Source organism: Pomacea canaliculata, linkage group LG4 (genome assembly GCF_003073045.1).
Source record: "Pomacea canaliculata isolate SZHN2017 linkage group LG4, ASM307304v1, whole genome shotgun sequence".
NCBI classification, from domain to species: domain Eukaryota; kingdom Metazoa; phylum Mollusca; class Gastropoda; order Architaenioglossa; family Ampullariidae; genus Pomacea; species Pomacea canaliculata.
The window spans coordinates 4,370,161-4,386,824 of NC_037593.1; the positions used below are offsets into that span (position 1 = coordinate 4,370,161).

The 16,664-nt window shown below is 36.7% G+C and overlaps 1 protein-coding gene across 5 annotated transcripts in view; it reads left to right on the top strand.

The window, feature by feature from the left end:
• The window catches only part of LOC112562872 (ubiquitin carboxyl-terminal hydrolase 32-like), a 34,284-nt gene extending 17,923 nt beyond the window's left edge, over positions 1–16,361 (top strand). For 3 of the 5 annotated variants that reach the window (XM_025236445.1, XM_025236446.1, XM_025236448.1), the window contains 12 exons: positions 738–912; positions 1,258–1,409; positions 1,581–1,755; positions 2,429–2,673; positions 3,034–3,257; positions 4,673–4,759; positions 5,677–5,803; positions 6,330–6,521; positions 6,766–7,090; positions 7,350–7,417; positions 7,787–7,879; positions 8,227–16,361. In XM_025236445.1, the coding sequence (XP_025092230.1) occupies positions 738–912; positions 1,258–1,409; positions 1,581–1,755; positions 2,429–2,673; positions 3,034–3,257; positions 4,673–4,759; positions 5,677–5,803; positions 6,330–6,521; positions 6,766–7,090; positions 7,350–7,417; positions 7,787–7,879; positions 8,227–8,397 (2,034 nt within the window). In that variant the 3' untranslated portion in view covers positions 8,398–16,361. The remainder of the gene's footprint in view (positions 1–737; positions 913–1,257; positions 1,410–1,580; positions 1,756–2,428; positions 2,674–3,033; positions 3,258–4,672; positions 4,760–5,676; positions 5,804–6,329; positions 6,522–6,765; positions 7,091–7,349; positions 7,418–7,786; positions 7,880–8,226) is intronic. The other 2 variants (XM_025236447.1, XM_025236449.1) reach the window with 1 other exon arrangement.
• Positions 16,362–16,664: the final 303 nt, after the last annotated feature.

Genomic DNA, 16,664 nt, shown 5'->3' on the forward strand with positions numbered 1-16,664 from the left:
ATCCTAATGTGTATAAAGATTATCTAGAATCAGGAAAATCCCAAGACACACAGTAATTCCGATAAATTTGCTGCATCAAACTGACAGAAAATGTGTGGAACATCGACCCATGTGGTCTGTCAGGTTTTGTTCATTTCACCACAAAGGAATTTAAATAAGGATCATGTCATTTAACCCGAAAGTAACTGGTAGAGAAATGATTCAGCTTTAAAATGCACTAGATTTTGCTTCTTTACCGTTCACTGAAAATGCGAGCTTTTAAACAAAGTAAGCATTCAGCTTCAGCTTGCTGGTATGATCACAGTTAGTTAAATAGCTCTCATTTGAGTGTAGGATTTTATATCCATATAAGTTTTGCTGTAATTATGAGCATACACTTAAATCTCTCACACACTGATGAACTTAATTTCTGTTTAGTGTAGGATGCTAGATTGTGTTAATTGTTTTGTAATCATGAAGACACACTTGAACTTCTCACACACTGCTATTTCACTTGCTCAGTGTAACATTCATGTTGTGAAAAAAGAAAAAGCAGCCTTCGTCATTCTAGCCCAAGTGAATAAAACAGTAAGAGAAGAATCAACTTGAAGTGCTTGAATTGGGAGAAAACAGAACTCTCTCAGCGACGTCTGCTTAACATACTTGTGAAGACAGTGGAATGCAGAATGCTTGCAGAAGAAATTTTGCACAGATAGTTTACATTTTCTTTGTTATTTTCAAGTCAAGGATGGTTGCAGGCATGGGAGAACCACCTTTTGCGGAACCAGTCCTTGATTGTCGACCTGTTCCATGGGCAATTAAAGTCACAGGTGCGGTGCAAAGAGTGTGGCAAGGTGTCTGTACGCTTTGACCCATACTCCTACCTGTCGCTGCCTCTGCCAATGGACTCTTGCATTCATCTAGAGATTCTTGGTGAGTGCTGAGCTCTCTAGTTTTTAACCTTATTTGTATGAAGTCAATCTCTTCATCTCTTTTTCTTTTTCCTTACACTCCTTATGGTTTAAAAATTTTTTAATGACTGCAATCCTTGTGGGCTTGAGGACTACCAGTTCTGAAAGTAGTAGCCAACACAGTTCCTGTCTGCTAAAAGCCTTAGGTGTTCGATGGATGGAAGTAATGTAGAAAATTGGTCATTGGTTCTTAACCACAAGATGAGAAAGCCAGTAATGGAAAGTATGGATGCGTGTCTGTGAGCGTGATGGTCGAGCGTAATGGCTGATGGAAACCTGCTGCTCATTGGAGATTCTCTGTTTACAGTCAACAGACTGGATGGGTCAGTTCCAGTGAAGTATGGCTTACGGCTCAACATGGATGAAAAGTACAAAGCTCTGAAAAGGGAACTGTGCTCTTTGTCTGGCATTCCAGTGGAACAGCTTCTCCTGGTAGAAGTTTTGGGACCCATTGTAAAGGTGAGAAATAGGTCAGAGGAGAAATCTGTATGACTTTGGCATAAATTTTTAATCTTTATGCTGCAGTAAGCTTATTTTTTTGTTTGGTTTTGGTTTTGTCCTTTTGATAAGGGCATAATCCATAGTTCTTAATTACCATGTCTGTTCACCTGGTTTGTTTGTTGATATCAGACTTTACCCAAGGATGAGCAGAAGATTCGAACACTTCTGGGAGGGACTCTTTATGCCTATGAATTGCCAGTTCCTCCAGAAATTCCCCAGATGTCAGCAGAAGAAGAACACCATTGCCAGGCTGTGACCAAAGAAAGCATCGGACTGAACGAAATCCAGCGTGGCAAAATTACAAGTAAGCTTTCTTTTTGTGGGCAAGTTATATTTTTAGAAGCATTGTTGTATGCTGCATCGAAAAAGTGAATGTGTAAGTTAGAACTGTTACTAGTGAAAAAGCAGCATTTCTTTTCTGCTACCATGAAAAAACTGTCAGAAAAGAAGGCTGTGATTTCATAGAACTGCTGATATGGATGCTGAACTATTTCCCAAGTAAGTAGTTTTGTGTACAAGGTCAGGGAGAGGAGACCACTTTCCATGGTCTGTTACCTTCTGTTCCTCATTAACTTCAGCGCACTTTGTACACGGTGGACCACTTAAAAGTAGCCCACCTCCTATAATACACGTGGATGAGGCGGGTCCACTGTGTATATGTTCTCCACTTCATGCTCTTCACTCTTACAGTGAAGTATCCTGCTGTATATACCATGCTTAATTCTAGAATCTTGAAGGCACAGTAAATTTTTACAAAAATCCTGTTGAAAGGTGGAGGTGAAAGAGTCAGAGACAAAAGATTATTTGAGGGTGTCATTCAGATTTTATTACACAGATGACTGATGTTAGGGCAGGATGCTGATTATTTTGCCTTTATATCTGTTGCTTTATTCGGCTGCCTGCATTTAACCCATCATCTTCAATTTTTGCATCCAGAAGCCATCAAGAAATGTGATGCAATTCATTTTTCCTGTCAGAAACTATGTCAGGCAGCATCACTTCTTTATCCCCATGCAAGATGGCTAATGGTCAGCTGCCCCACCATTATCAGCAGGGACAGCACCAAGCCCTTGAGTACACCTTGTCTCAAGCACCAGCACTAGGAGGTCAAGACTCACCTTTAAACGCTGGAACCCCAAGCATGATTAGCAGCACTTCAGACAGCCTTACGCGCTCACTAGAACTTTTTGACAATTTTCTGATCGGAGTGCATCGGAAAATGGTAAGTTATTTTATATTCATGCTTGTCTCTCAGTTTGATAGGAGGCTTTCTTTCTTTGAATACTTTGATACTCTTAATCCTGACGCACTGAAAATTCAGTTTTCAGGGATTAGCGGCAAAAACTCAGCATGGACATTTCAGTAGGATTGATAGTTTGCTGCTGGACTTGCTGTTATTTTGAAAATTTCTTCTTAACTGTTTACTGTTCTAGGAAAGGAACTGCTACATTCAAAAGTGGAATAAATTTTCTAGAGGCACATAGCTTGAAATGCTGAAATTTATTTAATGTCATGATACAAAAGTCAGCTGCAACTGTACAAGGTTTTTCTACCATCATTGCTTATGTCTGTCCTTTTGCAGGTGCTTATGGATGTCTATTTCCTGTCATCGCAAAAGACGCGTCCAAGTTTGTTTGGCACACCTATTATCATTCCACGAGATGAGAACACCACATGTCAGGACCTGTACCATTTTGTGTGGGTTCAGGTGGCACGTCTAGTCAGCCCACTTCCTCCCAGTGAGCAGCGCACAACAAACCACGCTCAGGACTGGTATGCACGCTCAAGCAGAAGATCACATACATCGTATGTTAGAGATGGTGGAATGCTTTCTTTTCAGAATTTTGTTTGGTTCCTATATTTACAATTGAACTGTTCAGTGCACAACTTGCTTCAGGACCATCACATTCAAGCTACTCATTCTCTTACTGATCAGAGCAGTTTGTCAGGACTATCTCATTTGTCATTAGCACTCATAGTGTGGCTGTAATGGAAAGTATATAACAATAGTAATGATAGTGATGTAGAATGGGAGATTTAATTTTTGAGGTGATGACTAGGTAGAATCACTTCTACCAAATAATAATACTCTTTTTATAGCACCTTCGTGTGCTTCATGATGAGATCTGTCATTTTGTCAGGTGTGACCAAGCTGATCTGGCTCTGTCACAGCTGTGACACACATGCTCAATGCAATGAAAAGCAGTGTTTGCTCAGTATTGTTCAGTCAGGTCTGATCTGCTAATGCATGGGCTGCCTATCAAATGGATTCAGTCTGGGCACCTCTCTTTTTCTTCTTCTGTATCTGTATCTGTAATGCTTTGCTGCCATCACTTCCCACACATTCCACCTCTGATGCTTTCAAGCCTGGCCTTAAGACCCACATTTCCAGAAACACTTTGTCTGGTGGTATTCTCTTTCTCTTAATCACACTTCCACTTCTATGTAAGCAAGTGTCTGGTTTTGTGTGTGTGTATGATGAGGATGCCTCGGGAGTTGATTGTATTGTCAGGATCACAGGCAAAGGAGGTTCCAGGGAGGTAAAAGAATGTCTTTCCAGTTCTGACAATGGATTTCTTATGTGTGGATATGCAAGTTTCATGGCCCAGTGCTTTTCTGTAGTCTTGAACTGGTTCCCTAAAAACTTGATCATCACATCCCTGAGCTGTTTCCTTAGTTGAAGGCTAGCTGTACTTTCTTCAGCATTTCCACCTTCACTTCCTAATTGTAATTCATATCATGTTACTCTCAGTCATTGTTCGTGTTATTTGGTTCTTTGTGTTTTCTATATTTGATTTTATTCTTCATTAGTACTGTTGTTTATTCTTTTATAGTTCATATGTTATTTGTTTGGTTTCCCGTCCCTCATATGCTGTCCATGTTTCGTTCTTGTTCTGAGAGCATGCTCCTTAGGAATGTGAGTATGCCCTTTATAAAGTTTGCATTTATTATTATTGTAGCCTATTCTTCTTTGTTCATTGTTACTAGATTTTTTTACCATTGTCACTAGACAGGGAGTTTGACTGTGGGTACTCATTGTCACTAAACAGTGAATTTGAATGTAGGTGCTCATCATCAATAGACAGTGAGTTTGACTGACTGTAGGGGCCCATTGTCACTAAACAGTAAGTTTGACCATAGGTGCTCATTGTCACTAGACTGTGAGTTTGACCAAAGTAATTTGAACCTATTCCATTAAGCCTTTCTATGAACTGTTACAGTGATGACAGTTTGGGTTATGAGTACCCTTTCACCCTGAAGCTTGTACAGAAGGATGGCTTTACATGTGCCAAGTGTCCATGGTACAGGTGAGTTACATCAAGTGTGCTTGATACTGATGAACTTGGAACATGATGCACTTTCCATAGTACAGGTGAGATACATGCCCCAACTGCCTGCAGAACAGGTGAGATACATGTCCCAAATGTCTATAGAACATAAACATAGGTAGGTGAGTTGGTCATTGCCTATTTGAAAGATCTAGAGGTTGAGCTTTGTTGTTTTACATATTAATATTTATTACATAATATATACTTTGGGCAGTGATTATTTGGATAGCGTAAGTTCTTGCTCCATTATCCCTATGCAAATAATTCCTGCTTTGTCACAGTCACTTTCAGGGAATAATGGACACATTATACCATATAAATATCAGTGATTCCAGCATAATATAAAATAACAGTGACCTTATAAATAAGCACTGATGAAACTAAAAGTTTAGGTCATTAACCAAAGTAAAGGAAAGGGCAATGCAGGTAGAGGCAGTGGTGGCTGGTTAGTGGCAGAACTTTCCTCCAGACATCGTCATTGACAATGAGGAGCATTTATTGCTCGGCTTTCTTCTTTTTGAAATATCTTTGATGCAAACATGCATAGATCTTTCATGTGTAATGTTTGAAATACCGTTCAAGATATCATCTACATGTATGTTTGCAACACTGATGCATATTCAACCTCACTGATCGCTGACTTGATTTTTCAGTTCAAATTTCTGATTTGTTATAGGTTAAAATATTTTTTAAAAAACCCTTCAATATGTTTTAATACAGTTGGAGTTGGGTTAGTGATGTTCAACTATTTATTATTTAAATTTAATTGCAGTAAAAGGGGCTGCAATTTATATATATATACACATGTGTGTAGATAGATAAAGAAGAACATTTACTAAACTTTTTTGGTAAACTTGTTTATTAAAACTCATTTCTTCTGTTATTCTCTTCTGCAGATTTTGTCGAGGCTGTAGGATTGATTGTAATGCAGAGATTTTTGAAGCGGGACAAAGTGGCTCCTTCCTGGCTATTGACTGGGAACCTACAGCCTTGCACCTCCGTTATCAAACCTCACAGGAGAGGGTGGGTAGTAGCTTCTTGATTGTCACCATGTTCCTTGATTTAACAATTTGCTGAAATCAGCTTATTTTTTCTGACCATTGTTGCAGTGGTTATGTAAATAAGTATAGTGCTAATGCTCAGTAATGTCATCCTGCTCAATAACTATAAGCTCAATAGTTTTCTCACTCACAACCATATCTCGCATTTTTAAAGATGGAACTGACGTTCAGAAGGAGGTGATTTATTTTGATTGCTAAACTTTTTGAAAATGTTCATGAAGATCTCAACAAAGTAGCATTGTGGTTTGAAAGTAATGACATTCAGCTCTCTCCAACCAAAAGACAGGCAGTAATCTTCACTCTTCAATCCTTTCTTCCCATATACTTTAGGTCCTTGTTCCCCAACAGTTCAAAATCGTGTAAGTGGAAGCTCTTCTTCCTCTCAGACTTAACAGCAATTCAAAAGTGTCCCAATGCACATAGACCAGCACTTTGTACTATGAAGAATGTCATATCTGAATTTTGTGAAGTCTGCCTGGTGGTTCTAGTACTTTGAAGAACATGAGAGTGTGGAGGAGAGCCGGCGGCTGCAGACTGACCCCATTGACCTTGATACCTGTCTGCAAGCATTTACAAAGGAGGAAGAGCTGGGTGAAGATGAACTTTACTATTGTTCCCACTGCAAGAAGCATTGCTTAGCTTCCAAGAAACTGGACATTTGGCGCTTGCCACCTGTTCTAGTAAGCCTATGTTTCTTGTCTGTACTTGTAAGCCACTAATGTTGGTAGCCATATGTGTAAAGATGCAGACTTCTTCTTTTCGGAAGACTATTAAGAAAAGAGATGCATATCCAGTAGAATGCTTAACTGCTTAAATTTTTTTTTTTTCAAGTATTGTTTTTCCTGCCTGTTGAACAAAAAGTGAATTAGTAATGATAATCTCTGTGGATCACTGTCATGATTTTCAATCTCCTTTACTTTGCAGGTGATTAATCTTAAACGATTCCAGTATCTCAATGGACGATGGGTCAAGTCCCACAAGATTGTGCGTTTCCCACGCAAAGACTTTGATCCTACAAAATACTTAGCACCCAGAAAGCCAAAAGTTTTTGAGATCATGGAAAAGTCATTCTGTTTATCTGTCACCACCCAAGATACCACCACTACCACCACCACCACCACCACTACTACCACAGTCATTTCCACAGCTGAGGTCACTGAGGGCAGGGCAGGTGGTGATGATGGTTCACAGCGTGATCACAGCCTGTTAAATGGACAATCTCAAACTGGCTCTGGCATGTGTGAGTTAGGTGAGAAAAACTTGAATAATATGCTTATCACAGTAAAATGGTGTTCAGGAACAGCAGTTTCTGATCACTGCCTGTTGGAAGTTTTTTAATTATATTTTTTTTTTCATGGATTCAGTCACAATTATTTCAAAATTATGCCCCTTCTACTTGATGAAAATGAGGTAAAATAAAATTTTTGAATTAAATTTTTTGATCTCTTTTTTTAAAGCGATTTAATATAAATAATTTGCATCGTAATTTATGTATGCATTTTTCCCAGAAAAAAAGCTGAAGTTATATGATGGAGAGGATTTCACAGATGCTCGATATGATCTTTATGCCATGTCGGTAAGGCTTTTTACAGTTGTCTAGAGTCATTAATGATTATGTATTTTCTAAAAGAAAGTAAATTTTCGTTATTAAAATCTCTTTTTAAAAAGAGTTGTAGCTTTGCTATACTAGTCATTTCCCAAAAGGAGCAAGGGAGCAAAACACCTAAGAATTTTTGTTTGAAAATTTCTGCTGATGGAAAACTATAATTAATGCAGTTGCTCATTTGTGGCTAGACTTGGAGTTTTGGGCTTCATATACATTATTAGCAGTGGCGACAGAATATCTTTAGTTTTGCTCCATTCTCCCACTTTTATCTTGGGGTTTTGTCTTTTATGAAGTAGGAGATGCAAAAAATCACTAAGTCAATGGGCAATTTTCTTTCAGTGCCACACAGGAATTTTGGGAGGAGGGCATTATGTTGCCTATGCCAAAAATCCCAATAACAAATGGTATTGCTACAATGATAGCAGCTGTAAGGTATGGTATTATCTGTCATACTGAATAACACTTTTACCAAAAGACAGAAGAGTTGCTGCCAATGTTAAATAGCTTGAGAGTCTGTGTCTCTGCAGCACAAACTATCCATACTAACACAAGCACTGGATGCGAAAAGCATGACAAGGTTTATTGCCACTTGGTTGATACAAGTAAATTTTTAGAATATTTTTTTTTTTTTTATAAGTCACTGATCAGTAGGATAAATGACAAAAACCACAAAAAATATAAAATAAAGAAAAATAATTGATGACTAAATATACTTAAAAATCTGCCTTCCAAAGTCCTGGGTTATCTCATCATTTATGGAGAGAGTATTTCTTTTACAGGAGGTGCAGGAAGACCAGTTGGACACAAACTCTGCATACATTCTCTTTTATGAAAGACAAGGTGTTAATTTCTCAACATTTATGCCAGACACTACGGGAAAGGAGCCTGATTTGTCAGAGATCGATGACGAGTTTGAGTCTGACTTCAAGAAGATGTGTATACTTCAGTGATTTGAGACAAAAGGGAGATGAAGAATGTTTTCCCTGTTGTGCTCTGTTTCCGGTGCATATTTCTCTGCCACAAAAGTATGATTTTTTTTTTGTAAGTTTTTCTGATTGCTGAGGATGATGTGATGTTGCCATTCTCCAAATATACACAAAAAAGTAGGTTGCAGGTTGTGTCTGGACACAGATTTTTGGAAAAAAAACCTTCATGGATGATTTGTAACATTCATTTGCATGGTGACAAAAATGCCAAATCCTGCTCATGGTGGGAAACTTTTTGCCAGATTATCCTTGCACAAAGGTCACAGTGGATACAAGCTTACAGTGGCACATTTTTTTGCTCATTGTGCTGAGCATGATGGATGACAGGGTGATGAACTGGAGCAAAACTTGTGCACTTGTAAATTCGACACATTTCTCCTCAGGAAAAGTTAGGTGGTGATGGTGTTCAGCAAAACTGTTGATGCCTCATGGGTCATGCACAGCATGACAGGACAGGGCCTCTTGTGACATGCTTGTCCATGCCAACAACTTTGTGTTAATGAGTGTTGCTGGGTGAAATGCGCTCTTGCTACCAACAAGATTCTTGAATCTGTTTTTTAGAAAAAATCCTAGCCTTCTCTTGTCGTGCAATAGTTTGTAGACATCCAGCACTTCTGGACACAGTTTTCATCCAGAGTGCACAAGCTGTTGGTAGTGTAATCATTAACTGTCATAATCATTGTGACATGCTTTTTGGTCTTGGTGCCATGCAAACTAACATGCCTCATGTTTCTTGTAGATGGATATGAATACTGCACTTTGGCTGGCTGCAGAGAACTGGAATGCAGCAATTTTTTATCACTTCAAGCTTCCTTCCTCCCACCTTCCAAGGTTAAGCACTTGAAAAGCAACTTTAATAAACGTTTAAGATGTATGGTTAATACCAGTCTTTTAGCTGACCTTCCTGCACCATATTTTAGCTGCTGTGTTAAGGCTGGTACGAATGGTCTGGTAAAACTAGGTTGTGCAGATATTTTAATATGCCAAAGATTAAAATATAGCTTTTTTACCGCCTTTTCCTTCTTTCTCTTCCACCACTGCTGTTGTTAGTCCACTGCCTGTGAAGCCCTGAATCTTTGTTAGTGCATGTGCTATATAATGCGTTTGTTGAGAATGGGACATGCTTCAGTGACATAGTACCTATGCAGCCCTCTATGGGGAAGTTTTATAAATTTTTCAAAGAAACAAAACCCTAGAAAATCATTTTCCTTTCACTACAAATCAAAAGCATCAACAGATCATTATAGGCATCAATTTTTCACTTAAAATAAGATGAAGCTAATCAGTTTAAGATCATCTTTCAGTAGATCTTTTAAGTTGTTTTTATTTTACTTTTTAGTCAGTGTTTTTCTGCTGAGAAAGTGCATGTGCACACATACACCATGTGCACGTGTGCTCACACCCACACTCAAGTCCTGATTGAGAAAAGACAAAATAAAGCAAACATGCACATGGTTTTGATGCAGTATTTTAATTTGTATTTAGTCTTGATCTAGATGAGGATAAAATTCAGAAAACTAATGAGGATCAAAGTGCCTCTTACAACCTACCTTATACCCAGAGGTATGTCCCCAACATGTTTTGGCTGCTTGCTTTTTTTTCTCCCCTTCAACCTTTTTTTAAAAACATCTTGAAATATGTTAATTTCTATGTTTTTATTTTCTAGGTTGAAAAGAGAAGTATGTTCATGATTATATTTTGCCTGAGACCTTTAAACTTTCCCAGATAAGATTCCATACCCTGTTCTCTAGCATATTTACTGGTCAATCAAAAGTGAAATCTGAAAAGTTTTTGTCATTTAATGATGCTAATTTATGCACAAAAGAAGAAATGGAGATGCTTACAAATGTGAGTGGCTGTGATTTGAAAGAGGCAGAGCTGTGCTGAATCAAGCTCCAAATGTAAAACATTCCACACATCAAGAGATGGTATCTTTATGAACAAATTTTGTTGTCTGCTATTTTAGTTAGAGAATGTTTGTGTGTATTTCTCAGTTAAAAAGAGTCGTCTGGCCTAAAGTGTAAATAGTTTCACAGCTTGTATTCAGAATGGTGAATTGACTTTTATGGAATAATGAATAATACTGTAACTTCATGTGCATTTATGTATGAGTGTGATAACTTTGCATGCACCTGTAGATAATGTCCTGTCTTGTATCCAAAACTGTTTATTGGGAAACAGGGGCAAGAGCAGTGACAAGCTTAAACTGGCCAAGCCTCCTGAAATGTATCCCTTGTGACTTTCCAATGAAACAAGAAAATTATATGTATGTCAGTTCTTTCAAAGGATAGCCAAATTCAAGAATATTTAGTTTCTTTCCTAATCAGTGTATTTGGCTAATTGTTACAGTGTTTGAAGGGAGGCTTAGAAAATGTTAATTTCTTTCATTAATTTGGTTCTTGAACTTGTGGAGTTTCATTGCTTTGTTGTTGCAAGAGCTTTCATGGATGGTGCCTGTTGTTTGCATCATTGTCATCTAATGACTGGACAGTGTGCATATGTCCTTTGTTTGTAGGATTTGTGCAGTGACTTTTTTAAGTTTGTAACAATTAGTGCTTATGAATGTCACTGTTTTATTAACATGCAACTGTGTAGCTGTTTGCACACTTAACAATTTTTTTATTTGTGCTTGATTTCCTCTCAGTCAACCTGTGATTTGGTGTGAAAATAGCCTGTGATACAACAGATATGCATTTTTATTTTAATTCTTACCTGTGAATATGATTTTTCACCGAGATTGTTTGCAGGACATTAGAATATGTTGGTGAAGCAGAAATATTAGTCTTAAAAGGAAGTAACAGTGCAGAAGTCCATTTTTTATAATAATATAAATTTAAAAGTGGATAATTGAATGCATAATGTAAATTGTGGATTTAAATATTTAGCAAAAAAGGAACGAAACAACAAGCAGAGTTCCCCAATTAATTTTTTTGTTGAATATTTCAGGAGAGGAAACTTCTGCAGTCATTAAGAAATAGGAATTTTCTAGTACTGCAAGTACCAGTCACTGCTTCAATGAATTCCATTTTCTCATCAGTTCAGATACAAAGACATTACTTTTGTGGATGTGTATGCCTTTTAACTTTCCTGTTTGAATAGTCTACAGTCAGTCTAACCCCTACATTAAGCATGGTCTGGTTTCTCAACAGTTAACACCAATACAATGAGGATTGGCTGTCCTGGGTTCAGATCTTGTCTTAGGCATGCTGTTCTTTCTCTGCATGTGGCATCTGTTTACAGGTTTGACTGCTTTGCCATGATGCAAACTTAGTTGTTGGCTCAGGATAAAACACCTATTCCTCCCCACATAGAAATCATTTTTTTTATTATTTCGCAAACTAATTTTATTATTTTCTTGTTATTATATTAGGCAGAGTTGCATTATAATTGGATTTCATAAAATATTTTACTTTGTTTCCGCATGTCTTCTCCTCAAAAGATTTCTGTTGAGTGGAGAACATAGCCACATCTATTTCCATCACATCTGGCATTCAAATGATATGTTCATATGTTTATTATATTATTTGCCTGTCCTGATCTCTTCGGCCACATGAAAAGACAATGTCAAGTCCTTTTGGTCTCATTTGACCTTTTTTTTTGTTTATTTATTTGGACAGCCATATATACACAAATGACATACTTGCCCACTTAACTCCTTCCTTCACCCCCACTCCACTTTTATTTTAATGCAGTGTGTTTTGTGCATGAGCTTTTATGGATGATGTTCTCACTCAGACTCCATTCATACAGTTCTACACCAGTCATTAACAGTTTTGTAGTATGTCTTTGTGTGTCTGGAATATGAGGTTTTTTACAGGATGGGTGTCATTTAGCAGTCAAAAGCATGACATGTAGAAAAATGGAAAGAGATGATGACATTAGATGTTTTATAAGTGTTAATGAATGGTTTTACTTACTTAACTTTTCCCCTTAAGACAAAAGAAGTGAAATCAGGCTAGATCCTTACCAAGAACAAAAGCCAACATGGATGAAATCCACAATGAAGAATTGTGGAATGTAAAGTTGGGTAAAGATATTATTTCACATGTGCTTTAGGTTTTGCTACATTTGGTTGTTCTCTAACTTAAATAGAACATTTTAAAAACTTCCTCTATAAATTTTATTTACCAGTGATACATACTTGAATTCCCTTCTGATGCTAGTGTTGTATAGCATTTATCTCTAAAAGTGTATCAACTTTTGTATGTTTAGCCATCCAAAATTTCCACAAAGTACTGAAATATGTTTGCTTTTGATAGTCAGCTGCATCATTGTCAATATCTCAAAGGCAATAATCTGACAAACAAGAGTAACTTCTAGTCATGACTGTAAAAAGCTGGATATACATAGTTTTTAGCATTCTAAGTAGGAAAGCATTTATTTGCTGCTTGCAACATTTTATTCTTCTTGGTAAGTTATCTAAACTGACATCAGATTCTAAGGATTTGTTTGAAGTCTTTGGTTCTCAATAGATGAAATATGTAATAGCATAACAATTGTCATTTTCTCAGACATAAGATGTGTGAGAAGAATCGGACATTCTCTTACCACCAAGGTTTTCACTTTACCTGTGGCTTTTTTCCCTAATACTTTTTCGAGCCCAGTCTGATCTCTATTTGTCCCTGGTGAAATACACTGTGTTCATGAAAATGCATGTCTCATGTTTTGGCCTTAATGACAACATATCTGTTCATATAATTATCTGTTGACTGCAAATTGGAGTATGATGTTCAAAAGCCAGATGTATAACTTCATTTTTACACAACCAACTACCGCAGCGTAGACTTGTCACTTCTTCAGATTTTCTTTAACCCTCTACTCTCCCCCCATTATCTTCAGGCACACTGAATCCCTCATTCTGGGTTCCCGTATACCAGCAGCTTTATTTTTGGTCTGAGGTAGTAAAAGGCTACTTGGAATCCCTATCTTATAGCATCAATCTAGCTACTACAATGAGATGTTCAGTTTTCTGCTTGTTGATAAATTTCATATTAGTAGTGGATACAAAACACACATACACATTGGACAAACATTTTTTATTAATTCACAGTGAAAAAAAACTATTCAAGATGGACAGATAATGTTAACCTGTTTTCCTCAAGTTCCTTAAGTGGCTGAAGTATTCATTTGTAAGGAGTGAATTTTTCTGGAGGTTGGTGGGGGATTTGTTTTCAATATAAAAGACTAAAGGAGTTGTTAAACAAGGTACAGCAGCCATGTGAAATAATGTCATGCCAGCCAATTTGTTGTGGTACTAGAGTCTAGGTTAATGTGGGAGATTTAAAGACTTTAAACATCTGGTTCTGGTAAATGGTCATAAAATGTTAAAATTATCATGGATTTCAGTGGCAAAGGTATTAAATAGTTTTGTTTTGTAGAATATTTGTGATGTTTGGTAAAAAATATTTGATTTCATCCAGATTGCTGCAGATCATGAGCAATCTTTGTTGGATTTTATTTTGTTTTCTTATTCCGAATATTTTATTTAAAAGATGCTAGTCCCAGGCCTTTAAACTTGCATTTTGATGTGAAGAGAAAAATGGAAAAGTGTTTTATTCTGCTTCGAAAGGGTAATTGAATAAGACAAGGGGGTCATCATCTTTGGGTCCATCCAGCTAACAAAGCTTTACTTGTTAGTTTGTTTCTAATTAAGCTGATAGTTCTCATCTTTTTCATTAGACTGGCCTCTGCCGTTCGCTTCTTCAGCGGGCTTGTGAAATGTTTCCCCTAGTAGATTTTTCGAATGTGACCTTTTCCTCATTATTAGTTTTTTAGGCAGTTTATAATTGAAGTAGATATGCATAACACAATATATTTGTTACTTGAGATTTAAATCTGCGCTGCTCGTTTTTTTAAATTTTGTTCATAAGGATTTTTTGTTGCATTATTTGGCTGTCAGATATGGCATAGATTTTTTTTATTAGGGTTATTTATGGTTTTAGTCCCATATTACTTTATTTCTGCTTTTCATCTACTACTACTGTTAGACCTTGTGGTTCATCTTTGACTTTCATTTATTTATGCAATGTGTGTTTTTAAATGTTGAGTTTGTCACTATATCTTGTGATTTTCCCATCGTCAAGGTGACCCTTATGCATCACTCAGAACTGGATGTTTGACGCACATCACTGTCTGGTCATCTGAGGCTTATTTATGCTGATGTCATCTTAAGAGATCTTTGGCCTTCAGATTTTGCCACCCACCATTTATTTCTTTATGCATTCTTCTTTTTTTTTTTTTTTTTTTTTGTACGAGAAAGAGATTGTGCGTGCATTCATGTTCATCTGTTTGGGCTGCTTGTTAGTATATCTTTCTGTAAATATGTGCAAGCATCTCTATGCATATTACCTGGATTATTGAGGTTTATGTCAAAAGAAACAGTGTCTACACACACAAACACACTAATTATAACCTGAAAACAGATACAAGTGGTTAAAATTTTCAGAATGGCAGATGTTCAAAATGTTTGCCACAACAGCTAAACAGCTGTCAAGCAGTTTAGCTTCCCATCCCAGCTTCTTTGCACCTCTTTTACATTTTCTTTTTTGCCAGTAACATTTCACAATCTATTTCCATTGCTCAAAGCTCTTTTGTTTAAGTGCCATGCTAATTCTTGTTAAAGTTCGTATTTCAATGTTTATCACTGTTTCCTACCTTTTGTTGTGATAGAGAAGGATTTCAAGTCTCTTCTTGAGCATACTATTTCTGAATTTAAAGTGTTTTTGTGTAGGATACTTTTTCTTATTACATCTTATATAGGCAGAATACTAGAATGCAGGCTTTGTTGATTATGTAATCATTTTGTTTTTAATAGATTAAAAAAAAGGGCATCCAAAAAAAGACAAAACTAGAAATTTGCTTTCTTATAAATTTCCCACTGGGTGTTGACAGCAACATATTTTGGGAGGGGCAATAAACATTACTTTTTAACTAAAACAAAACTTTCCTTAACTGTTAAAATCACATGAAGCTAGTGTTACCAGCAATAGATCTCTTCACTATCCTTTCCCAAATTATTCTAACCAGGACCCAGAGTAATGCAACATTCTTGTTCAATTTGTTCCACAATCATGGTCCGGCTTGAGTTTTTTTCACTTGTAACATATAGGACATTTCTCTCACCTGAGCAGGGAACATTGAAAGGTCATTTGTTTTTTACAACTAATCGGTGCTGGATGCAGAATTTAAAATGTTTGTTAATTTATTTTCTTCATTTTGGTTGTTTTTTTTTTTGTTTTCATTTCATTTCCATTAGTAAACATGAACTCAGAAAGATGAATAAATCTGTTTAACTTGTTCAAGTGCATCTTAATTCTTAAAAGATGGTAAATATACCAGTCTGATTAATGTTTTGGGTTTCTTTGACACTTTACTGTCCTCATTTGCATAACATCGATTTGACATTGGTTTGGTTTCTCCCAAAAGACTGCTGTGATTTCACATTGAATGCACATGTTAAGCGCAGTTTCCCACATTGCTCTGCAGCATTCAAAAACTGATGGTATTAAGCTAGATGTTACTTAATTTTAAGCTTTTAACCTAAGACAATATCTATATATCTTTGTATAACGGGTCAGTGCTGTTTAGTAACACTCAACTGGAATAGCTTGGTGTTAGTATTTAAAAGAGAAGCGTGTCTTGTGTAGACCTGCGCACCTTTCCAGTCAGTGTGTACAGTACATGTGTAGTATAGTAAACAGTGTTTTAATGTGTGAACAGGTTTGTTGAACTGTACAGACCAAATAATATGACTGTACTGCTTGACATGGAGTGTAACAAATCAAATTGACCTATTCCATTCAGCTGGTTAGCTCATTGTGTTATGTTGATGTGTGAAAGAATTATCTTGTGACATGCTCAGTGGTTTTTATTTTAATGGTCTGTTTTCTGTTTGCAATGTCTGACAGAAAAAGAACAAAAGAAAAGTATAGTTTTGTTTTTACTCAGTGAGAGAGAAAGAGCGTGTAAGCAATAAACAAAAAAAAAAAAACAAAAGGGTAGATAAAGTTGAATCTTTGGATGCATCCCGTCACACTTAGAATATACAATTTTGTAGGTCGATAATAACATCTCTAATGGTCAGCAAGTTGTGTTTGAATCGAAAAACAATCTAGTTGCAGATGATTAGACCAAACAGAAGGCGAAGTGTTTCACGGTCACTTCGTATGACGACAGCTCTACTAGCAGTTCCACAAGTAACCCATGCAGCTTTTCTGTCTGTCATAATATTA